Here is a 26504-nt window from a genome sequence, read left to right on the forward strand (position 1 = left end):
ATAAGTCAGTCCTGTTGCTGGTATTATTTTTAATGGCAATTAAACCAGCTACATATTTTATAATACAAAAATCTCCAAATATGTCTTCCACTGAAAATCCTGTAAATGTCAATGATCACATAACTGTGACCAAAGTACCAAAATTTCAGTTATGTAGAAAATAAGGAAACCTTATGAGGTCCTAAATGGGCAAAATATTTTTTTTTTTAATATAGAATACAGTATTATCTGCTTCTATTCACAGAAGTACCTGCCAGTCAGAATTGGTTGTCCAGGTGCACAAATCAGTGCTAGTTCAAGATATTTGTTATTTAGGATAATAACCATGAATTATTATAAAGGTGTATTTTCCTAATGGTTGTTGCAGAATAGGATGAAAGGACTAAATACCTTAGAAAAATATGGCTGATTCTCCTTTGTTTTTGAGTCCTTCATGTTTTGGTCCTATATGCCTCCAGCCCTCTGTCAGGAAGTACTGTATTTCTTTTGAATCTCTGGCAGCTTAGGATCCTACTACAAAGTTGTAACTGAGGTCAAGCAAAAGGACTTTGATATGACATCGAGCTCATATTGCATGGAATAGTATTAGAAGCAAGTATGATTAGCAGTGTAACTAAGCTGTTTATCTTCAGCTCTTCAAGGTATCACTAGAGGGTGTCAGGTACCAGGCCATAATAATGAACTGCTTCATAGGTGTTAAGATAAAGTTCTTTGTATCATAAACAAAGACATTAGTGAGTGCAAACCCGTTGAAGAGTTCATAATTTTACTAATACAAGATAGTTAATTAGAGTTCTTTGTTTAGTCTGGAACAATTTGGATAAATGTGATTTTCTGTTTAATCACATATAACATGTTAACATATGTTAACATGTGATTCTGTTTAACATGTTCCTGAGATCAAGTTAAATTAGGTAGTATTTTCTATGATATTCAGCTTAAAAACAATTATTTCCAAGCTTAATATATCCTGTTTTAAACAGACTTTCATTCTGTGCAGAGTTGCATTTAGTATGGACAACTCTTTTATATATTAGTGAATAAGGAATGGAATAAGGAATATATGTGGATTTATGCTGATATTTGATGTGTGAATAAAATATGGCATTTAGTGTATGCAGTATCACACAGTGACATTTGTGCTGAAGTAGGTTAATATATGAAAATTCAGACTGAGCATTTAGCTCAAGGCTTTGAATCAGAGAAATTTCTACACAGTCCACTATTCAGGGTTTTTTTGGTTTTTTTTTTTCTGTCAAGGATTGAAAAAGAAAACCTAGATACTCAGAATCTCCTGATTCCATTTCAAGGGTGGTGTTGGTGATGAACAATATGGACACAGATGGTTGTTTTTATGCTATATAGCATTTATTTCACACTCTTGCTAAATGCAAATGCCTTCTATGTCTATTCACAGTGCAAGTTTGAGTTTTTAACTCCAATTACAGGAGGTTGGCTTCTCCATTGAGGGATGACAGCCAAAATTACTTTCTTGATTTTCTGAATTGCAACTTTGACAACTCCCTGATAATGTTAATGAATGTTTTATCTTTTCTTTTATTCTTTTTCTTTTCCCACTAAAATACTTTGGAAGTTTTTGAGCTACAGAGTATTTGTAATGCCACAGTATGATTTTAACAATGTGAACATTGATTTCACAAAATATGTGAAAAATTTAGATGTTTTATGTGATGTGTGTAGGAATTAGGCATTTGTTAATGAAACTAGCATTGTGACAATTATTTAATGAGATTTCTGAAGTGTCTGAATGAAACATTTTATGTTAAGACTGTTATCACAATGAAAGTACATTAGCAGCCTTACCCGGAAGAAAACAAAAGCACCCATCACAGAAAATTGTTGTCAGAAAAATACTTCCTATTGCATCAAAAAATGCAACCTTTACATTTTGAATCAGTGTTCAATTTGTTCATCAAAACAGGATAATAAAATTATTTTATCTTGTAACATCTTTAATCTGATTTCTTAGCCAATGATCAAACTTAGCCATTCATTGTTCTTGTTAGTTGATGTTTGAAATCTTATTGAGCATGGTTAGTCTTTTTTAATAAGAAAACTTCTGGTAAGATGCCATGACATTTTAAAGACTGATTCATGTGACTTAGGGAAATCTGTAATTTAGAAGTTGACAATAGAATGGAAATATGGTTGCTAAAAAGAGGAAGTAAATTTTTTCTTGAATCTCTGCTTTGAGGTATTAATGACACAGGGAATACCATACTTGATAAAGGCTGTACAAATGATTCATCGTGTTTCAAAATATTACAACACTTCTGAGAGAATTACATCATTACTTATAAAGGTAAGTATATTAAACAAATAGAAATTACAAAAAATTGGGTGACTTTTCAGAAAAAAAATTAATTTTGTTTAAATCAGTAGAAAACATTTGTTTAAAAATGGCAGTAAATAGTGGGGTTCCGCATGGGAAAGGAATAGACCTCTGTTGATCACAAGAGAAACTTCTCTTCTGAAAGGAGCTTTATTTATTCTTGGTTCATTAGTGTTAATTTATTTATATTCTAGATTAGTCTTCTGATCTGAATTAATCTGATCAGTTGTTTCATAAATCACAGAATCTGCAAAAGCTCTTTTTTCCTCAGCCTTGAAGACCTAATGGGAGATGGCCATCAATCTAACTAGGCTGTTCCTCCAAAAACTGAGAAAGATAATAGGTTCTTGTTTTCAGAACCAAGTCATACTTGAAAAGTTAATTGAATTTCAGATCATAAACTTTCCCTCCTTAAAGAGAAAATTAAGACTTCCTATGTATTTATACCAATATCTTTTGTAGAATCCAGGTATTCACTGCATGCAATGATGGTTTGTACAATGGTTTTATAGCAAAGAAATCCTTCCTAACTAAACTGCACACCTGCAGTAAGCATTCTGGGGAAATCACAGTAGACACTCATTATACAGACACACATTTTTTGGTTCTTTACAACACAGGGTTCAGCATAAAATTTTTTTACATTTCAATTTGAACTAGGATATTAAGAATTGTGTGTGCTCTTTTGAATCTCTATCTATTCATGGCTGTGGCTGTTTTCTATATACAGGTATATATTACCTGTCATATAATGGGTCTTTGTACATTTCTATATTGACCCTTGCTATGGTCTATTATTTAATGATTTAAGGGAGTGAGTATTTCACTACAGGGGCTAGTAACAAACTGGTTGCATGAAGTAGTGCTTGAAATGACAAGGAAAAATCTGTAGTTTAATCCAGTGGTTTACAGTCCCTTTTACTGTTTGTTTCCACTTCATGATCATCAGAAGTGACACTGAAGGTCCTATCTTCAACTTCATCCAATAATTTTCTTAAAGTTTGAGGCTCCCATTGGTATGGCATTTCCAGTCTTTTTTCAGTTAGGAGTACTTGAGACCTGCTTTACAGTACTCTCATGTCAGTGTTGCCTTTTTCCCAACCTGGAAATGAAACTTGAGATCATTTTAGTAAGGAGGTAATGTAAAAGAGGATCTTTATTGAAGGCCTTCAGAGGCAGTTATGGAAAGATACCTGCAAAAGCTACCCCCTACAAGGATTTATAGGTTTTAGGAAATTAGCATAATTGATAAAAAGCACCAATTAGGAGTACAAATAGTGTTGCAGTTTTCCTCCAGGTCAAGCTCCTTCTCTGGAGCCTCCCCCTTCAGTACTAGTTTTACTTTGTCCATGAGAATGTATCTCGAAGAGTTGTTCTTGGCTTTGGTTCCCAGGAAGAATCAAGATAGCACAGAGCCTTGTACCTCCCAGGGCTTGGAGTCCTGGATTTTTTGTCTTTCTGTTTAGGGAAAGGCCATGCAAAATTACTGGAAAAACTAGCTACTAACGCAGTAGGTGACAGAGTTACAAATATATGTGCGAAGAATACAGAGAACATAGAAAAAAGGCAAAACCCAAACGACACCATCAGGAGAATTGTTTTGAGTTGTTCATATTATTTAACAGACAGAAAAATTGTCTACTTGTAGCTGTCCTCTGTGGTATATCTTCTGTATCTGCACGTACTCCTCTCTCCTTCTGTCATTACCAACTTTGGATTTTTGTGGTTGATTAATAGAAGAATGTTTTTTCCTTTTTATAGCCACAGGAAATCAAGGTAAAGCCATTCTGCTAGGATACAAAATTCTTTAAGAGCAGTCCTTAAATAAGTGCTGCAAATGTAAAGACTAATAGTTGTAATTCAATTAATTCTTTTTGTTCTTGAATTTTGATTGATGACATTCTGCGTTTATGTATTGCTGAAATTAAAGAACTTACAAATATGTCCTGGGACTTGCATATACTTTTGGGAGCATTCTCAGAGATTTTATAGGGTGTTTGTTGTATGTATTGCATATATTTTTTAGCCACTATTATTTCACAAATGAAATTTATTCCAAATCTGATAGTATTGATGCATGTATATGAGAATTTTATTAGATTTTGTGAAATAGGCAAATTTACTGTTAAGCTTAAAATTACTGTTAAGCCTTTTTCATTTGTCTGCCCTAGGTTACAAACCAAATGGTCACAACATGTAAAGCATACATTACAGATGCTGGCTTGAATGGAGTCTGGGATCAGGAGACACCAATAGTCATTGGAAAAATCAATGTTTGTATTTTGGCATTTTATTATTTACGTGTCAAACCTTGATTACTTGTTTATATCATAAGGAAGTCCATATCCATATGTATCAAGTGCTTCACGCGTCTTGGCTTCTTTTATTTATTTATTCTTTTATTTCATGATGCTTTGAATGTTTTCCCAACTCTTAGCCCATGGGCATTGTTGTAATTACAATAGCTTCATCTTTGTCAGTTTGGTCTGTCACTGACCTTGGGATTGGCATCTTTGCTTCATGTGCTTTTCTGGAACTCAGTTACTGAGTTCTTATATTCCCCAAAAGGCATTGAATACTGGGGAAGAATCACTTCCCTAGTCCTGCTGACCAGACTGTTGCACATGGAGGCCAGGATGCTGCTGGCCTTCTCGGCCATGTGAGCACACTGCTGGCTCATATTCAGTCTGCCATCAACCAATATCCCCAGGTCCCTTTCTATCTGGCCACTGTCCAGCCACTTTGTCCCCAGCCTGTAGTGCTGCAGGGGGTTGTTGTGGCCAAAGTGCAGTTGCACTGTGCAGAACACAGCATTTGGTCTTGTTAAACACCAAATTGTTGGATTCAACCCATTTACCCAGCCTGTCCGGGTCCCTCTGCAGAGCCCTCCTACCCTCCAGCAGATCGACACTGACACCCACAACTGCAAATTGGCTGATGGTGGACTCAATCCCCTTATCCAGATCATTAGTGAAGATATTAAACAAGACTGGCCCCAGCATGGATCCCTGGGGGCACCAGTAGTGACTGGCTGGCAACTGGATGCAGCACCATTCACCACCACTCTCTGGTTCACTGTGCTCTACTACTTGTATGGTCATTCATATGTTGACAACACTTTCTTCAGATGCTGAAAGAAAACCACTCTGTTTAAGTTGTTGCCTGTTGACTGAAACCAGATTAAGTGATAACTAATGGCTTTGGAATGTTTGAGACTAGGTTTGAGTAGTCTAGTCTCTCACTCATAAACGTAGCATAATGAATATGGCATTTATTCCTTTACTTTTTAGGAATGCATATGTCTGTTGAGAGAATATCAGAAATGCTTCCATGAAGCTAGGCAAGAGACTTCGGAAAATCTTCCTTTCGGAGGAAAGGCATTGGAAGTATCAGAAGTGTACATTTTTGGAAAAGCTGAAGCTTTTTGTAGGAGATTAGAAAAAGTGAGTATATTGGGTACTGTTGTTATTTATGAAGAAGTGTCTCTCCAAAGAACAGTTTACAAAGTGGATGCTTGCCAACATACATTCTCTTAATCATTCTTTAAAGGAGTCTGTAACTCTCTACTGAGAGAATATAAGCACTTCCACAGAGTAAGTCATCCCAATGATTGATGCTATTACCTCACGATTGCCTTCTCAACTTGTCAATTTATCTCTTTTAGTGTGGAGAGAAATAACCTGATTGATCTAGACTCAGATCATTATTTTAAGAGGTTGAAAATTATGTGAAAAATAACACACTTTTGCTTTTTTTGAATCACATTAAAAACTCACGTTTACTGCCAAACACAATTCTTCAGATGATCCTGCTGCTTGGTGTTATCTTAACATTTAGCTTCGTAATGCAGTGAATGGATTTTAAACCAACATTCTTGAGTGGAAAAGGTAATAGGTGCTTCTTGGTACAGAATAAGGTCAGACAAGGGATAAGACAATAATCATCACAAGGTAGGAATTCTGTGACTCTCTGATGTATTTTTTCATCACTCAATATACATGCTAATCTGTAGGGTTGAGTTTTTTTTTTCTTTGATATATCTTTTAGTCATAAGTATGCCATGTTTTAACTTCTTTTACATATTATCCTATTGGATCTAGCAGTAAAACATAAAAAAACTCTCTTTATCATTAGGAAAAACAAAGATTATTTTACTTTGTGTTGAGTTGTGGTGACAACTGATGTTGAAAACTGAATTAACCATGCTTCAAGTATTGAAGATACTTGACTCAGAAACAACACATTTGTGAATGCCGTAGCTAGAGGAGCGGCTGTTGATTATTTTATTTTGCTCAGGTTTTAGTTTATATAGGAAATAACAAAGAATTCATTATGAGCATGAATATTATATCTTTATTTCAGATAATGGAGATGATAGCCATAGAAGAGAATTTTAATGCACTGACTCAGTGTGCAATTGAAGGTATAGATCTTATGGCAGTAAAATTTAAAAATATCTACCACATTTTTCAAAAGAAACCGTATGATGCCCTTGATCCACAAGTAACAGAATTTGATGTAGATTTTGTGAAATTCATGTCAGAAGTTGAACGTTTAGAGGTAAGTAATATAATGACTTATTATAACTTACTAGGGAAAGAATCTATGGAACTGATTATCAGTGAGACTTTGGATTGTGAATAGGCTACATTGTTCTTCTAAACAGCATGGAGTTTGTGTTTGTCTGGAGGGGAGCTTTTTCCATTCCTTCTCCTTTCAAAGGAAGGTGTAAAATATATCAAACAGTGCTCAAGGATGATTTTCACTCTGCAGTCAAAATGACAAAAATTATGAGACCTGAGAGAATGATCTATGTGGAAGTAATTTATTAGCCTGAAGAGATGTGGTCAGATTTTGGGCAGAATAAATTTGTAACTGATTTGTTTATTTCATAGAATTGTATGACATTTTAGAGATTATTTGACTGAAACTAGCTATTTAGTAATTATATTAAGCATGGCCTGATGAAGGCCGCTATTTTGTGCTTTAAGTAGTAATAATTTCAAAAGCTCGTATGTTAAGAAAATATCATCTAAGCACTATTCTCTGACCTGAAAACCCACACTGAATTATGTATTTTTTAGACACAGCTACAGACTTTTATGCGTACCTGTTTTCGGAAAATTTTGTCTTCACAGAATTCACTTCAGTTACTTCAAAGGTATTGGCAACTATGTTTTAAATATTTTAAAGTAACTTGAAATTACTGATCAGCACAATTTAAACAGCTCAGCAAATCTTAGAACAAAGGCCCTAATTGAGAATTTTTCATTGCTGGTATTCTGGACCACATAATCATGATAAAATATATGTTTTATCTTTCGTATGGGAATAAATGTATGCTTTTTCTTAATTTCATTAGAATATTTTTATACACAAGAGGAGATCCTAAAGGAAAAGCCTAAAACATACTAAGCAACAACAACCAAAATACTCACCAGGGCAGAAATATTCAACTTGTTTAAACTTCCTCAAAGAAAAGAGTTTTCCAGATTCAAAAGACTTTCCTAAATTTTTGCTTATTTCACTTTATGTAATGTTCATATACCCCAAAATAAATTAAAACATTTATTATTTTAGAAATGTCATTTTGGGTACCGATTTTTAATACAGGTTTCAAAATCTGAATATGCCATGCCTTCAAGAAGAAACAGCACGTACAGTTAGTTGTATTCTTCAACATTATGTAGCAGAACTCGCAGCTACTAAAAAGGTATTTAATTTCCTTTCAGTAAGTTGTGAACATCATGTTAAAATAGGGCCAAGCATTTTAATAGAAATAATTTTTATTTATTCTGCCTATTTCACTAATTTACTCCCAATTCTCAATTTATCCTCCTTCTGTTTTCCTCTTACAGAAAAGAGGCCTTAGTGGGTGGGCAACAAAATATACACAGCTCCTCTTGAAGGCAAATTTGTCATCACACTTTTACTTTATAAACCAAAATATTTTCTGTTATTCCTTCATCAATTAAATTTAAAGAAGCATGTTGTTTTATGTCTATGTACATTGCTTGCATGCACCTTTTGGATTATTTTATTAAATGAGCTTTCCACAGTTAATTTTGATTTATAAGTAGTTATTATCAAATGCTGTGGCAGCATAAAATACATGTAAAATATAGGTGAAATGCATTTATGTTCATTATTAAGCAGTTTTCATGATTTCTGTAGTGCACCCTGACTGAAATATAAATGAGAATTAAGTTCTGGGAACTGCTCCTATCACTTGACTGTAAACATTTATTTTGACCGTAAAATAAACATCTGCATAAGAACTAGATGTCCAAATTCCCTTTCTACTCAAGAAAGAAAGAAAGAATTACTCTAAAGTGAATTAATCTGATCAATTTTATATGGTGTTCTGAAGATTTAAATAATTCCCTCCAAATGCCTATTTTTCTTCAATGAATATAAAGGAAATCTGGAAAACCAGACTGTTGAAAATGTTTATTTGAGATGTTTACATTTTGTAAGATCAATGATATCAGTTTGCACAAGGAGCTAATATCTATGAACTCTCCTCTTATTAGAAAATTTTTCCTCAAAACAGTGAGTTAAAACTGTAGCCTAGCAAAGCTGCTCTGAACCACTCTTTACAGTGTCCTTTCCCTACCTACACACTGTATACAACAATCCCTGAACTCCTAATTACTGGCTTAACTAGACAAACGGATCCTTAGTAGCACTGCTTGCTTTAAAAAATCATGTAGCCCACCCTTAGCTGTATTTTCCCAGGCAAAAAATAATAGGTACATTTACTGAGAGGGTTTCATCCATGTCAGTTCCTCTCAAGGTCATTGTGAAGCTACTTGGATTTCTTTGGCTGGGACTGCCAGAGACAAGGATGGGTTAAGAAGACATGCTAGTTAGTGAAGAGTTGTGTCATCCCAGCCTGAGTTTGCATGCCTAAAGTTGGGTGGCTCCAAATACTCCTTTCTTCTGTCAAAGAATATGTCTTGATTCCACTAACTAGTTCTAACTATTTATTATATATTACTAAATTGCATTTTATCTTTGCCAACCAAGTTATTTCTAATGAAAAGTTGCTCCTGCTGCAGTGCTGGTCTAAAGGGATTGAATACTTTCTCAATGCAAATCTTGTACAGTATAAATTTAGGCCGTTTTGTTTTGTTTTATTTTAATGCAGCCATTCACTGAGCAGGGGACATTTTTTCTCATCTTAGGTACAGATAAAAGCATGGGCCGTGTATCCAGGAGTATCTACGTGCGTTTTGCTTAGAAGTTAGTAGAAAAGTGCTTATCATAGAATGCTAAATTATTGTGATTTGAAAGGGACCCACAAGAATAATTAAGTCCAAATCCTGAAATGTTAACTAATAGTCAGATATGTGTGTCTGAAGAGCAGTGTTGATGTTTCTATTCTGGAAAAAGCTCTCAGTTAACAATCTATTTTGGGCCTCTCCTGAGGCCAGTTCCAAGCAAAGGAGGAAAAGCCCCACAAGGGTTCTCTAGACACCACCTCCTTAAACAGCTTGCTTTCACAGGAGATAGCTTCAAAGTCAGGTGTCAGACTTGATCCTGAACACTGGCTGCTCCATCCCAGGGTTCACAATGCCTTTGGGTGTACTCGGGACTCTGTCATAAGTAAGCACAGCTGAGAAACAGCATGAGATAATGGTGACAGGAGAGGTACCAGCGTTGATATATGTGTATCTTTGAAAGGTACCAAGTCAGGGAAGAAATACATTTTTCTCTCCATGAGCTGTTGTGTGACTCCATGCGAATGTAATCTGTTTGGGAGGAGGAAGAAATTGTGGTACCAAAGAAAACAGTTTAGCATTTCAATAGATTTTTTTAATACATGTGTTTAATGATATTGTTCTTGCTGTAGCTTTACCAAACCCAGAAAGATGACCCTCCTCTTGCTCGAAACATGCCACCTATTGCAGGAAAGATACTGTGGGTCAGACAGCTATTCAGAAGGGTAAATGAACCAATCAGCTATTTCCATGTAAGTTGGTGTGCTGAAAAATCAGGTCTTATGTGTGACAGTGAACTGTCTTCAGTAGAGTGATCATAAAATTTCTGGTTATTATTGCATCACTTGTTATATGCTAAGCAACATTTTTCTTTGTGTGTTTATACTGCTCTGCAGTAATCCCTGTAGATCCAAGATGTAGTGTTGGAATAGAACAGACTAGACTATTTCAGTTGAAAATGAACTTGAAGAATTATTGAAATGTTTGAGTGATTCTACAAAGCATCTATGTCTCATGCCAAGTTAACTTCTATGTGAGAGAGGTTTTCACTTTCCTGTTTCCCTCAGATGATAATATTGATAATCTAAATTTGTTCCAAGGAAAACAGATATAAATATAATTACTGATTAAAAAAAGGAAACTTTTACAATAAATTTTAAGTTATTCAATTTTGAGTAGAACTGAGTATCCATTTCACTGTGAATTGCAGGTATTTATGACAGTATCTTAAAGTATGTTAGAGTGATGTTAACTATTTAGTATTTATTCAAGTTCTTACTGACTTTATTGCCCTGTAAATTTGAATAATAGATATTTGATACAGTTTTTAAGAACTCTGTCAGTATAATTCATATTAATAACCTACACTATGTATAGACAGTAGTTAAATTGAGAAAAACCCAAGTGGTATGGGAGGTTTTTGATATAGTTTTAATTTGAATGTACTGTGTTTTAATAGAAACATTCAGATATCTTGGCAAGTCCAGAAGGTAAAGCAGTTGTTCAATCATACAATAAACTTGCATATGTATTGGTGGAGTTTGAGGTAGTCTATTACAATGCATGGATGAAGGAAACTTCACAATTGCAATATCGTGAGTAATTAAATATGTTCTTGCTTCTTTACATTGTTGTTGAATATTAAGATAAATCAAATCAGATATTTTTTAATCCCCATTTACCCTTAAAATGTGCAAGTAAGTCATGATCCAATTATCAGACTCAGTAATACAAGCTCAGTGCTTTACTGACCTTGATACTTGGTTTTGATGAAGAAGATTACAGATTTGGTACACTGTTCAACAGCTTACTGTAAACATTAGTGACACAAATTTAAGACACAGATAATTTTGGTATTTAAATTCTCTATATGTACTATTCTATTCTAAATTATGTACTATTTAATAATTCTCTTGGCGGTTTTTTCCCCAGTATAATAGTTCATAAAGTTGTCTTGCTCCTGTCCCTCTAAGGACAAATACTACTAAATGCCTAGAATAGTTTGATACTCAAGCATTGCGTTTCCTGGTATTTAGAGAACTAATTTCATGATTTTTTAACTTGGGCTGAGAAAAATTATGGCACAAATAAGACTAGATCTGAGGCTTGTTTAGTTTATGAAGAGAAAGGCAGAAAGATAGTATGGTGGAAGTGGGTTGTCTTATTTTCTTTAGCTGAAAACAACATGAAGCTATTTCACAAGTAACCCTACATACTTAATCACTATATTGTAATATCATAAATCTGGATTTTATAATAATTTATAGAATTTAAGCAATTGTTTGTCTTAGAAACTGATACTAGAATGTCTTTACAGTCTTACAATCAACGATACTTGTGCGTCATCCTACAACTGAGAAGTTCCTGGTTAATTTTGATCCTCATATTCTAGAGATGGTGCAAGAGACGAAATGTATGATAAGGTTGGGTCTGGAAGTACCAGAGCAAGCAGTTAAACTAGCAATAATGGAAGATAAATTGAAGTCAAACAAGTTGAAGTTAGAGGTAAACTTGAAAAGTATCATGATTGCTGTTTAAAAAAATTGAAAAGGGAAAGTGTTTAAACATGGATTTTTTTTCTATAGCTAAAGAGCAAAGCTGGAGAAGAGGTAGTTTGAGGTAAATTTGCAGAATGCATAGGTGGATATAGAAAATCTCATTTGAAAACCCCCTTCTAAGTCCTGTCTGGGCTGGTAGATACTTAAATATAAGAATATATACTTCATATACCCAATGGCACACTAAGTATACTTTGGTCATTAAATAATTTAAGCTATACAAATAGCTTTCACAGTCTGAAAATCAGTAAAATGCAGGATTTTAGAGTTTTTGAGAAGAAATATTGGAGTTAGTCCGGTTTGAAATATATGGTGAGCTGCAGAAATGTGAATAATTTTGCAGGTTACCTGCAAGAAAAGTTACATTTGTTATACCTATTGTAGTCTCTGCTATGGTGTTATTTCAAGAGCCTCTATCTTGGGGGTGAGGTGCATCATACAAGACGTTTCTCCATTTGTGTGTGTGTGTATGGCATAAGATAAGAGGATATTTTAAAACTGAGTTCCCATCTGACTGAAGTATTTAAAGGATATGTTACTCAAATTTAAGAGGGTATTGCAAATTATGGTAACTAAAGATCAAGCTGTCTTTAGTTCTAGAGAAAGATCATTCTTTTTCTGGCTTTGTACCTTAAGAAAGTGTTGCACAAAGGTGGCTTTCATTTTTCCTTCTATAGCATGATACAAATTTATTACATCCCAGAAATTATGTTCGTAGGTATGTAATGTCTTTGTAAAACTCTACAAATTGTTTTCAAATACAGCATTGTACAGATTTCAATATTTTTTTCAGATTATTTGATTGTCTGACAAATTGTTTTCTTGAGTAAAGAATTGTTTTAAATATTCTGCTTGATACTACGCTTTCTAATAATCAACAGGGTGTTATCCAATCTTATGAAGATTTGCATAAAGGAACACAAAATATATTTGTAAATCTGATGACACCAAAAATGGAAAAGGTTAGTATTGCTGCATGCACCTCAGTATACCTCATAAGACATTAAAATAATTTAACAATAATTTCTAATTCTGAAATATTTAGATGGATCTGTATATTGTGAGCTTAATGGATTTTACTGAGACCTTTAAGACTAAAAATTCGTTCTTTGAATCCTTCATGCAGTTCTCAAATAATGTGCTTTACAGTCCAATAATCTCAGTGCCTGTGAGGTAGAAGACCAGTAGAACAAAAAATCTGGTCTTTGAGGTCTATCTATCTCCACAAATCTCTGGCTTTAACAAAGAAATTTGCTCCGAGGGAATTATTAACTTTGTAAATAGAGTCTCTTCAGTGGTGTAGAATGCTACACAATGATGTTTTATGCTACCCTAAAGGTACGTTTTTTTTGGAGATGCAGAATGTCTATCCCACAAGCCATTTTGTTTTGCCAGACATTTACAAGTGTACGTATTTGAATGTTCTAAGTAACTTTCCCCATTTTGGCTGTAAGTAGTCACACCAAAAGGTTGCAGAGTTTGTGTAAGTTTGTGTAGCTACAAAGGTGGACAGAAGTGTAAGAAATGAAAAACCTGAGGCTGTAGTAAGCACTACCCTCCCCTTTCTTTCTATTGCATAAATTTCTTTGACCTTTTTTGTTGGAAACTTGTAACCTCCCTTGCACACCACTCTGTTTTATAAGCTACATTAGTGAATATAATGGTAATAGAAATTGTTTTAATTATTTTGTCCTTTTTTTTTTTTGGTTTTTTTTTGGTTTTGTTTTGTTTGGTTTTTTTGTTGGTTTTTTTTTTTTTTGTGGTGGTGGTGGTTTTCTTTTTAATCTATTACATTATGCCTTTATGCTTAGATGGAAGGTGTGTTGAGGCAAGGACTTACCATGTTGACTTGGTCATCTGTCACACTGGAAACTTTCTTTCAAGAAGCTGATCAAGTTCTGCATGTATATAGACAGCTTTTGAGAAGGGTAAGCATTTGCTCACTATATAAATAAAACCAATACCTTACAGAAATTGTTTCTAGGATGTTATTTTTCATATTCAAACATAATCTGTACTTATTCTTGTACCATTCTTGTACCATACAAATTTTATTGCTTTTAAAATAGGTTCTTTTTCTTGGGGTAGGGATATACTCAATTATTCTCTCCTATTATTGCCATCATATATTCGATTTTTCTTTCCGTCCTTAAAATAGAATCTATTTCCACTACTTGTCTTCAGATTCTGGGGCTTTCACTCTGATTTTCAGAGTCAATGCCTGTTTTGGAGTGCTTGTCCATGACTGCAGCTGCATTAAAGATACTTCCATATAAAAACTGTTGAGTGGAGAACTTTGGAGCATTAACTCAATCCATAGCAGGCATGTTGTGAAACTGTGTCCTCTTTGTGCAGCCCATAAAATAATGAAGGAGAATGTGCTTTTTTCTCACAGTTCTCTGCATGGTGCTCTGTGCTGTTTTACTCTCCTGCTATTTGTCACATAATTTCTGAATTCATTTGATTCCATATTTAATATCTACATAAGTAGTCTAGATGATGGGATACAGTGTACCCCGACGAAGTTTGCCGATGTCACCAAGCTAAATGGGAAAGTGGAGAGCCACCCAACAGGAAGGCCTGAATAGGCACAAAGAGTGGACTAGAAAGAACCTTACAAAATCCAACAAGGACAAAAGATATTGCAACTGGGCAGACATAATCCAGGAGTGCAGCATAGGCTGAGATCTACCTGCTCTGGGCATCCTTGTAGATAACAAGTTCAGTATGAGTGAACAGTGTGCTGCTCCAGCAAAGAAAGTCAGCAGAATGTTGGGTTGCATTAACCAGCAGTGATAACAAATCACCATCCTCCCCTACTCAGTGCTGGTGAGGCCAAACCTGTAACTGTATTCAGTTTTGGTCCCTGCTATACAGAAGACATTTGGAGAGGGTTCAGGGAAGGGCCACAACAATGATCAAGGGACTGGGAAGCCTGACAAATGAGGAAAGATTGAGAGAAATGGTTTTTTTCAACCTTAAGTAAAGTAGGCTTATGGGAGACCTTATCATCATGTGTATATTTGAAGATTGGCAGCAAAGAAGATGGAGACTCCACAAAAAATTATGTGGAAAAGATGGAGAGTAATGGGTATAAGTTAGTCATGGAGAGTTTCCAATTTGACACAAGACGAAAATTATTTGCAATGAGAGCAGTGAGCCACTGAAATAATCTCCCACTGGAAGTGGTGGATTCCCCAGTGTCAGACAATTTTGAGGCTCAGCTGGATAGGGTGCTGGGCCATCTTGTATAGGCTGTGCTTTTGCCAAGAAAGGTTGGACCAGATGATCCTTGAAGTCCTCTTTCAACTTGGTATACTGTGATTCTATGATTTAACATGCTTGAGGATCATTATTAGCTTGGTTTTTTCTCAAGACTTTAGCTTGACAATCAGATTCCCTTTTGGCTTGATGATTTAACTGTGTGACTATTATCTCTTCTATGAATATTGTAAATTGTGTCTCCTTTAATAGGAGATTGCTAGTCACTGGTCAGTGTATCCAGTTCTTTTTATGTATGGCAGAAAATCATAATTATGATCAATGCTCTGTTTGCCACTGAAACCCAAAGCTGGAAAAAGGTTGTCTTTGTCAGAAATGAACAGTTTTGTAAGCCTGAGTATATCTAAAATAACCATCTTTTTGCTTAAAAACACTATTTTCCTTAAATATTTAGGTTGTATGCATTTTTTAACTTCTCCCTCTCATATCAATTTAAAAAAGTTAACCTTGGTTAGACTCTTGATTTCTGTGAATGGGGTGTTATTGTCATATAGGAAAAATGTGATGTGAAATTGAAGCATGCAATATATTGTGGAAAACAAGATGGACTATCATAGGTGCAGACTATGTCAGATAAAGGATTAAAAGATGGACAGAAGTCACTTTTCCTTGGGTTCTGCCATGGTGAAAACCAATTCAGTGTCGTTGACTGTATGCTAATAATGCTGCAATTTAGAATCAAAAACCCAGCAAAAACTGCGTTGACTAAAAGGAGAAGGACTGAAGATTAACCCATAAGTAATTTACAGTAGACCTCCCTCTTGCCTTGGTGCTAGACATGTGGTCAGTATGATCATGAATAAGAATTCAATTATATTGGTGTAGCTTATTCTATTACTCTGTTTTATTTAATCTAGAAGCAGTGTACCTTGCATGACAGGAATGATCTAGTGTGTGACTTTTTGTTACTGCCTGTCTGCCTAAGACTACAGTTAAACCAGCCAGGATTCTTTGGGAGTCTGTCCAGTCATTGTAAATAACCCTTAAGTTAGCATAACTCGTGTTATTATTCACTTGGAGAATTTTCTACTCTGTAACATTCTTACATTTATTTTCCTGTAATACATTTTTTACCTGTTAGAGCTCTCTAAAATGGAATACATTATGCTTTAAAGATAAGTGCATAGTATTAATGTGGTTTTCTCTTTTTAGGTTACTATTATAAGTGACGTGCGGATTGGTTCAATATTAAAAGAAATATCAAGTACTTCTTTAGTTAGCTTACCAGTAGACGGTCCTATCAAAATAGAGGATCTGTTGACAGACAATGAGGTGTGTGCCACTTTACATCTTTCAACTTGAATTCTAGGGCATGTTAGAAAAAATGCCTTAGTAAATGAAAACAAAACTAAAAAATTCTTTATGTGGAAATACTGAACTTTATTTGTAATTAAGTTATTTTGGTTAAAATATTTTATATGAAGATACATTGGTTCTTTGGTATTTGAGATACTTTAGCTGTAGTATTTTGTAGATAATCTTATTTAAGTACTTTGTACTTAGAAGAGATTTTTTATGTATGAAGGACCTCAGAAATATATAGCCTTTCTTCCCCGTATTTTTTCCAAACTGTTGTTTTTAAGGAGAAGGGGAAAAATACTTTCCAACAAGTATATTTGAAAATCTGAAAGTTTTCTTATTCCAAAATAAGCTAAAAATGTATTAATTATGAAATCAGTGCTAGTAAATAAATTCATCAAGGACAGTTGAAACAGTATTTGGGTTTCAGATTCAGAGTGTCATCTCTCTTCAGTATTCAGGATTTTTTTTTGAGCACCTGAAAGTACCATTACATTTTGAAAATGGGGCTTTTTAGGCATTGAAAATATAGTGATAATGTAATAGAAGTTTTTATAAATATACAAGTATATTTTAATAAATATGTATGTTTCATTGAAATAGTTTTGGTCTGATTAATACAATACTCAGGGAAATGTTTTGAATCTCCATGAAGAGAAACAGCAGTAAGGTAATCAATGATACTAAGACAATGCATTGATATTTTTATTTAACAGGATTATACTAAAGAATGTTCTGAGTTATTGAACATCAAAAGCATGCACGTTGAAGATGCTGTTCAAGATCTAATAGATCTATTTGAAAAGAATTATGAATTTCCATCTCCTAAGCCCTCAGAACTACAAGGTAGTGAAATCCAGTGTTCCTCTCTTCTCAGATCTGTTAGCTGTTTGGTACTGTCCCTCTGTTTTTAACTTTCTTGCCACAGCAGAATTATGTGCCTTGCTGGCTGGTTAGTTTAAATTGGTATAGTCAACTGCTGGCACTTCTTACTTCCTACTAGGCTGGTTCCCACTTCTTTGGGGTGTCTTACAAAGGTTTTAGAAGATCCCGTATTCTTACAAGAGAAGTAGTTTATATTTGGAGGAAAAAAAATGTTTTAAGGAAAAATTTATTTTGATGCTTAATCAGTAATGGAGCTCTTTCCTTTCACGGGATTTTTTTCTTCTGGGTTCAGGTTTCTGCAGCTATAGAGGCATAGGCAGGGTCTATACTCCAGGTGGTTAAATAGGATGCAAACAGTAAAAGATGACACAAAAATATTTTTCTGTCTTTTGTTAAATTGTTTATGCTTATTCTGATTTTTTGGCCATTTTCACTGATATGTTCATGTCTACCTATCCATTTTTAGTAACAGCTTGGTAGTGCACTGTGTTTGTTAAGCTAAGGCTTATAGACTGGACTCTAAAACACGTTCCTGGTGTGAAAAAGTGTCATTAAGTAAAACCAATTTTCGGTGATCCAAGTATTACTAAAATAAAAGTCAATATTGTTTTGCCTCTAATGAGTGGACCACATGCTTTAAAGCAGAATATATATGCAATTACTTTTTTTTTTTTTAATTTACAGGAAAAGAAAAGCGTATAGCATTTGAAGGTAAAGAAAAGGAGAAAGGAAAAACTCCTGCTGAAGGATCTCAAAGTGAAGATAGCAAGGGCAATGATAAAGAAGAAGAGTTTAAAAAGGTATTTTGTGAAAAGAAGGAAATTATTTTTAGGTCAATTGGATTAGTGAATAGTATCTTGGGTTTTGGTAGCTGCATATCTATGTTACAGAAAGACATCACGTGGACAGTATCAAATGCAGTGTACAAATGATGAAATAGCTTACTTTAAAAGTGCATTTAAGATGGATTTTAGTTTTCACTAGTATATTTCATGTTATTCCAATTATCACCTTTATTAAACAAATTCTTGACACAAGTGATAAGTGTAAAAATTGGAGACAATGTGCCTAAGCCATAACACAGACTTTTCTTCTTGGGTAGACAGAATCTTTCATCCTTTCTATCTTTCTGTTCCAACTTCATCAACAAAGATTATCTTTGTACGTTTTTCATGAATAATGCAATTTCTTCATGTTCAGCAGAGAAGGAAAGTAGAAGAACAAGAACTTTCAAACTTGCAAGTACAAATGCAATAATTCTACAACGTTTTTTAATAGTGATAATTTCATGTTGCGGCATTTTCAGATTCTTAATCTCATTGCATTTTACTGTATTTGTCTCTTTTTCAAAAATGGGTACATGTGTACCAATATTCTTGACTAATTCATGGTTTAGATTTGAGGCTTGATTTTGTGTTTATTCTTTCCTTAATAAGTTTTTCTGAAGGAGTGTATTTTAAACAGATTTCAGTATTCTGTATCTGAATAAGACAAGTTATTTCTTCCCATACTGTATTCTCTTTTCCATGCAGCTTTTACTTATTTACTTACAACCCCCAACTTCTCACTTTGTGTTTTTCATGTGCAGCATAAATTCCTTCTGACAAAATCTATTAGGTTTGACTTACAACGTTTTTGCAATAATTTTCAGGTTCCTATGTGAACACAATGCTAAATAATATATGGTTTATTTATTACAGAACTGTAAAGACTTAATTGCCTATTTCAGTCGCCGGCTGCTAATCAGCCTTCAGAAAGCAACCCGGCTGTCTTTGGATCGTATTAAAAGAAGAATGAGTGTTCCAATGTAAGTGAAAAATGAAGGATTCCCTCAATAGTATGCACTCTTTATTAATTCTTCATGATAATGGCAACATCCATACAAAATCAGTTTCCTATATTCAGTATGGTTTCTATAGATTCTTCTCTGCTCAAACAGGCATACAGTTCAGAGACAGAATTGTTTCAGTATAATATATTGTATATTGAAAAGCCTACTTGGAATTCTATAAGATAATTTATTTCAAGAAAGTGAAGTTTATGATGTTTTGTCATTAATGTTTATTAAAGTCTGCATTACTTTTTTCTTTTTCTAAGGACATTTTTCATTAAAAATGTATTTAAATCCTTATCAAAGTCAATAGGATTTTTTTTGGTTGTTTCCTTCATATTTGTCTACTCTATCATATTGTTGAGTCTTCCCTTATTTGGTCACTATATTATACCACACCATTTAAAATTTTACTTTTTTACCATGTTTTCAGGTTTTAATTTCATTTTTGAGTAGGTTAACATCATGGTTTTTGTTATTTTGCACTAGCTTGTCATCTTTGAAACTTTTTTCCCATTCTGTTGAACACTTACCTAAAACGTAATGGAGCAACTTTTGCTCTTAATAGGTTGTTGCATGTAATGATCAATGAGACCTTCTTATGCCCTATTCAAAGCACTGGCAGAGTTCCATCATTCTGAATCTGAGAACCGGAAAATACTCTGAATAAAAAATTCTGAAAGCAATGCTTGGATCCAAGCTAACCTTTGTCAGAATGGTGGAGCTCTAGGTATTTTCTTTATCCTTTAAGCAAGAAACTTCTCTAAGGTTTGGAAATAGTACATAATTTAATGTGAAATTCTCCATATGAGTTTGGTCAGAGAATGTAGCTCAAAATTATATTTCTCAGATAAACTGAGGAGGTTTTGTGGTGATGTGTTTATGATACATGTCAAAATCATTTTACAGCAAATCTGAGGACATCACTCCTTTTTTAAAAGCAGAAGTACACCTTGATAGTCCCAATCTGGTAAGTTTTATGTTATGTAGATATGGTAAGATACACTTCTTTAGAGTTATATCTGCATTTGCCCAAGTGCAGGGTGTGGACACGCTTCCACTGAACCAGCATCTGCTCCAAAGGAGAGCAGCTGCTCACATTTTCTGTGTGCTGAGAGCACTGATGAAATGTGCTTGAAGTCTCAGTGCTCTGTCCTCTGTCTCAGTGGTGCTTGCAGAACCTTGCTGTTTAACCTTCTGTGGTTTAGCAATTACATTGCAATCTGTCCATCCATGTTCTTTGCAGAATGATTACAGTTCTCTTCACATCTAGTATTTGCATCACTGCAACATGTTCTTCATCTTGCTTTATTGTTATTGTTAGTATTAGTATTATTAAACTCATACTTGTGTAATCTAAATCCATTTGTTAATTTCAATAATGAACATTATCTTTGCTCAGTTTGGCTTTAGTCACCTAAATGAGAAGTTAGATGACCAAAATGAGGAACACTGAACAAAATAGAAGATTTAAAAGCAGAAAAAGGAGCTGTGGATTTCTATATACAGAGGAAAAAAGGCAGTTCAATTGCAAAGAAGTAAAGCATTAGATTGTTTTCCTTTTGAAGAGTAAGATAACTATGTGTCAGCAATATATATTTTTTATTTTATGAGAGAAGGCTACAAAATTTCTCAAATGTCTTATAAAGATGAATGGGTTTATATTGAAATTACAATGAAAAAAAGGTGATATTCCTTTGAACTGGTGTTCATATCACCATTCTGTTATTCATTCACACTGTGTGTGTGTGTGTGTACACATGATATATAAGTTCTGTCAAAGTGTAGAATGTTTACCTTGTTGATACTTGTAGAAGAATAAAGCACCAAGCTCTACCCACTGCAAAGGAAGTACATCTCTTTCCAGTCCTCAAATGCTTGGCTGATCCAGGGCAGTAATCAAGTAATTCTGGGGAAAAATACCACTTTGCTAATGCTAATAAGAGTTTGCAAGAGCCTTGCTTTTATGTATGTGGCTGATCATACATCAGGCCCAAGAAGGGTAGGAAGTGGTGGTTGCAACCATAGCATTCAATTTCTAATGCTTTGTGGTTCTAGAGTATAAAACACAAGGCTTGTGATGTATTCCCACACATTATATAAAAGTCATTATAAAAATGATGCTTAACATGTTGTAGGAGTTTTTAAAATAGCTGTAAAAAATGCCAGTAAATCTGTGTGTTTTTATACTTGGTTGCCATTTCACCCACAGTATGAGTGCATAATTAGATGGTTGGTCACTACAGTATGTTTCATCTCTTTAGAAGCAATTCTGAGCCAGCCTGCTAAAGTCATACTTTCCAGTTTTTCTTCTGGGCTAAACTCTGCAATTCACTATGAGTGGAGTAATACTGAGGTCTCAAAAATGACAATCAGTTGCATTTGTTACAATAATTTTTCAACTGTTTTAAATAGGTAATTGTTCCCAGTTTAGATGATATACAGAATGCCATCAATCGCCTTATTCATTTAACACTGGAAGTAAATCGAGGAGTTGCTCAGTGGGGACAGAGGCATTTGCAAAAATCTATTTTAAAAACAGAGCCAGGCACACAGCAAGCAGCTTCTGCAGGCTTTGGATCACAAGAAAAAAAAGCCAAAAAAGGGGAAAGTAAGTGGTTTATTTAGGTGTTGTTTTACCTTTTATTTTACTTTTTGTTTTAACTATGCCATATATAAATATTTGTGAATAAGCTCACTTTTCATCAGAGAAGCCTACTGTAGATTATTTTACATTAATTTTGGGGGTTTATTTTGATTTTTTTAGCTGTATTTTTCAGAAATAGCTTTTCAGGCTTACATAGGTATTACAACTCCAAAAAACAGTAAGAAAAAACTTTGAAAAATTCCTAGATTCTGAATATTTTATTTAACTTAAGGCAAATTAAGCTGTTTGTCAATCTTTTTACCTCCATATTTTGGAATGTAGCCATAATGATATAGATGAAACCATAAACCATGCTTTTATACTAAATCTCATTGAAATATTGAGATACAGCAAGAGCCAGGTTTCAGGAGAGATTTTAATTGTTGGATGTATTCCTGGATTGGATTAAAAACACCTCAGATGTTTTTTCATGTGAACGAAAAATATTTGACTGGAGACAGACCTACATCCATTTTAGTTAAATCCTTTATTTCTTAGTATTATTTCCAAGTGTCTCTCCATACATTTTGCAAGCCACCATAAAAGCCTAAATACGTTTTTACCATCAGGTTTTCTTAGCTATTTGACCCAGTGATATGCAATCTAGTTATATCTTTATCATTCCTTAGAAAAGTCTCTAACATCTTGGAAAACTTTTCTTTCTGACAATCCAGAGCTGTTACTTTATTCTTTTACTGACAAGTCTTGAATGATTCTCACCTCTTTTAATGGGCTTCAAGCAGGGTGGCAGGAGCTAATCCTCATCAGACACTCAGTCTTTTCCTCTGCTGTGTCAAAATACAGCATCAACAAATGACCATTTTCATCACCTTTAACTAGATGCCAGCAACACCTGGGGGCAAATGTTAATATTGCAGCAATGAGATTGTGGAGTACATTGGTAAGGATGGATGAATCTGAGCTGTTTCCAGTAAGCAGACCCCATAAAAGGCCTTCAGAGTAAAAGAGAACTTGGAGCTGTCTCAAATTCCCCTCATTAAACAATATATGCTGTGGGAAGGGTGGATTTTTCTTCTTCCTTCACCGAAATCTGCTTCAAAATGCTCAGGGATTGTTATGACAGAAGTAGCTCATCAGATCTGAAGAATATCATTTTCTATATTGACCCTGATTGTCTCAACAATTCATCAAAGAGTTCAAGAATTTTACACTGCTTTAAGCAATATATACAATTTTAAAAATTAATTTTTAGAATTGTAAAAAAATATTAAATAATGTGTAATGTTTGAGGCCTTTGATGTTCTGCTTACAATTAAATTAAAATGGGGGAAATGAAACTTGTGAATGAAGAAGACTATTTTCTTTCCATTTGAAAATGTTCATTTTAGACTGAATTTGCTCTAGCTATATAGTGCCTGGCATGAGCTAGCAGCTGGTACTTCACATTAAGCCATGTGACAGATGTTTGCAGACCATCATTGCTCAATTTGATATGCATAGGTTTAGAAGAGAATTCTAATCAGATTGTCAGCAGTTCATTGATTTATATATAATTTTATTTTACAGAAGGAGGTGATGAAGTTGTCAGAAAGCTAAAAAACTTTTATGCGAGTGTTGCAGAAAATGAAGCTATTGCTAAAATAATTGTGATTCTTTCTTCTGCTGGGAATTCTCTAAAAGAAGGAGTTAGTGAAGTTCTGCAAGAGTTTGATAAATATAAGGTGTTGTGGACAGAAGATAAAGATACCAAATTTCAGGTCAGTTTAATGATTATCACTTACAGGGCTATTCTTCAATAATCCTATCTTTTGAAATCAGAAAACACTGGGAAAAATCAAGGGGGAAAAAAAGATGCAGAAAACACATTTACAGCTGAAATTTTTATCATTCTGTAGGAATGGTACTGTATCTGCTAATACAGATTAGCAGGTTCCTTGTTACTCCTTGTTCTTACAGGAGAAGTAACAGCATTTTATTTCTGCCTAAAGTAAATTTTTGCATTTTGGTTTGCCTTTTTCTGCTTCTATGCCATTCTAGATACTGAAAACCTGGTAATTGCTATATTTTGCTTGTGTAACTCTGGATTTTTGGCCACAAAAAACCAATCCAGTTTGATATGAGGCACGTATCTATGCAAACACAGGTAGCACAGGGAATTAACAAGAGGAGTTAGAGACATGCACATGCCTGCAAAGCTACTGGTATCACAGGGATATGGTGGGATCCCACCCATGAGTGGAGTGTTGGAATGGAGGGACACAGGCTCTTTAGGAAGGCTAAGCAGGGAAGACCAGGTCAGGATTAGAAGGAGGGCAGGGACAGGTGACATTACAGTGGGGATCCGCTACAGGCTGCCTGACCAGGAAGTCCAAGCAGATGAGACTTTCTGTAGACAGACACGAGCATCCTTGCACTCACAAACCCTGATTCTCATAGGGGACTTCAACCACTCTTATATCAGCTGGAGGAGCAATACAGGAGGGCATAAGCAATCCAGAAGGTTCTTGGAATGATGGTTCCATTGATGATATTTCTTTGACCAAGTAATTGAAGAGCCAATGAGAAGAGGTGCCATACTCTACCTTGTTCTCACCAACAAGGAGGAGCTGGGGGTGGGGAGGGTGAAGCTCAAGGGCAGTTTTATGCTGCAGTGACCATGAAATGGTAGAATTCAAGATGAGTTTATGTGGGTTAAAATCCCACCAATTTCAGCAGGGCTGAAAATTTTCTGTTAGCCTAATTAACATTTTAAGTCTAATGTAATTAATGTTACTAGCTTGATCTAGTTACTGCTGAGGAATTGGGTACTGCTACAATGAAAGCTTCAATAATGAGGCAGTCAAATTTCATACACACATGTTTAATTTCTAAATATTTTCCTTTTCCACTATGCTAACCCTTCCACTGCCTGTCTGGGTACTCTTGGACAGAAGAGTAGAAGTGGGATAAAGCTTTCAGCATTTATTACTTGCCCATGCAGTGTACACATAATCAATACAGGTCTTAAGTAACACTGCTGAATTGCAGCTTTTCAGGATCACAAAATGTTTCTACACTTGAGTTCTGCTCAGAGAACTACTTAGAAAATGTGCTTTATTATGATTGTTTCCCACATAATTTGGCTTATGAGGTAGTCTTTCTGTAAGTGTGGGCACGTCTTTGATCTCTGTTTCATCACTTTTTTCACAAAACAAGTAGGTCCTTAATATATCTTGGTTATGTTTCTCTGTTGAATTTGGTTGCAATTTCCCAATAAGGTTGAGTGTTAGTGACAGAGAAATTCATAAACATACATTTTATGATGCTAGCTAGGCTACAGAAGGCTTAAAAACAAGTATATGAATGGTATATTTTCAGTAATTACTGAATTACAGTTACAACATGTTTTACCAAAATTATGCAAAAGAACATTTGTTGATTGACATTTTAAACTACACACAGGAATTTTTTGCTACTGGTCCCTCCCTGTCTGAAATTAAAGAAGAAATAGTTCACTACGATACATTTGAGCAAGAGATGAAAAATTTAAAACCCATTATTCTTCTTGGTCCAATTGAATTGCACACAGGTATGACATTTTCTTATCTTAGTATGTACAATAAGCTAATGAGTAAAATAGTCACACAGTCACAGAAGATGCATAGTTTAAAGTGACCCAAAGGATCATTGAACCCAACTCCTGGCCCTGCCCAGCCTCATCCCCAAGAATGACACCATGTACCTGAGAGCATTGTCCAAACATTTCTTGAACTCTGTCAGGCTGGTCCTGTGACCACTTCCCCGGGAAGCCTGTTCCAGTACCCAATCACCCTCTGGATGAAGGGAAGTACGTTTTTCTAGTATCCAACCTAAACCTCCCCTGACGCAACTTCAGGCCATTCCTGTGTTCTGTCACTGGTTACTACAAAGAGGATATCAGTGCTTGTCCCTCCTTTCCCCTCATGAGGAAAGTGTAACTGCAATGAGGTCTCCCCTCAATTTCCCCTTCTCCAGGCTGAAGAAGAGACCAAGTGACCTCGGCCACCCTTCATATGGCTTCCTCTCAAGGCCCTTCATCTTCATTGCCCTCCTTTCAATGCTCCCTAATAGTTTAGTGTCTTTCTTATTTTGTGGTGATCAAAACTGCATACAGGGCTCAAGTGAGGCTTCCCCACTGCAGAGCAGAGCAGGACAATCCCCTCCCTTGCATGGCTGGTGATGCTGTGCCTGATGCTCTCAGGACATGCTCAGCCCTCCTGGCTGCCAGGGCATTGCTGATTCATGTTCAGCTTGCTATCAACCAGGAGCCCCATGTTCCTTTCTGTGCCACTGCTTTCCAGCATCTCATTCCCCAGCCTGTCCCTACATCCAGGGTTTCCCCATTCCAGGTGCAGAATCCAGCACTTCCCTTGTTGAACTACACGTGGTTGGTGATTGTCCAGCCCTGTGATTTGTCGAGGTCTCTCTGCAGGGCCTCTCTGACTTC

General features: G+C 35.1%; 1 protein-coding gene across 1 annotated transcript in view; it reads left to right on the plus strand.

Annotated features, from left to right (window-relative positions):
• Positions 1-26504, plus strand: part of DNAH8 (dynein axonemal heavy chain 8) — a 118834-nt gene that overhangs the window by 9860 nt on the left and 82470 nt on the right. The window contains exons 10-28 of the mRNA XM_072927301.1: positions 2216-2323; positions 4525-4626; positions 5644-5796; positions 6716-6913; positions 7438-7514; positions 7967-8066; positions 10209-10328; positions 11036-11171; positions 11894-12081; positions 13016-13096; positions 13946-14062; positions 16569-16688; positions 17432-17561; positions 18285-18400; positions 19301-19407; positions 20341-20401; positions 21847-22042; positions 23606-23796; positions 25481-25607. Coding sequence (XP_072783402.1) covers positions 2216-2323; positions 4525-4626; positions 5644-5796; positions 6716-6913; positions 7438-7514; positions 7967-8066; positions 10209-10328; positions 11036-11171; positions 11894-12081; positions 13016-13096; positions 13946-14062; positions 16569-16688; positions 17432-17561; positions 18285-18400; positions 19301-19407; positions 20341-20401; positions 21847-22042; positions 23606-23796; positions 25481-25607 — 2428 coding nt within the window. The remainder of the gene's footprint in view (positions 1-2215; positions 2324-4524; positions 4627-5643; positions 5797-6715; positions 6914-7437; positions 7515-7966; positions 8067-10208; positions 10329-11035; positions 11172-11893; positions 12082-13015; positions 13097-13945; positions 14063-16568; positions 16689-17431; positions 17562-18284; positions 18401-19300; positions 19408-20340; positions 20402-21846; positions 22043-23605; positions 23797-25480; positions 25608-26504) is intronic.

This window comes from Taeniopygia guttata, chromosome 3, assembly GCF_048771995.1.
Source record: "Taeniopygia guttata chromosome 3, bTaeGut7.mat, whole genome shotgun sequence".
Lineage (NCBI taxonomy): Eukaryota > Metazoa > Chordata > Aves > Passeriformes > Estrildidae > Taeniopygia > Taeniopygia guttata.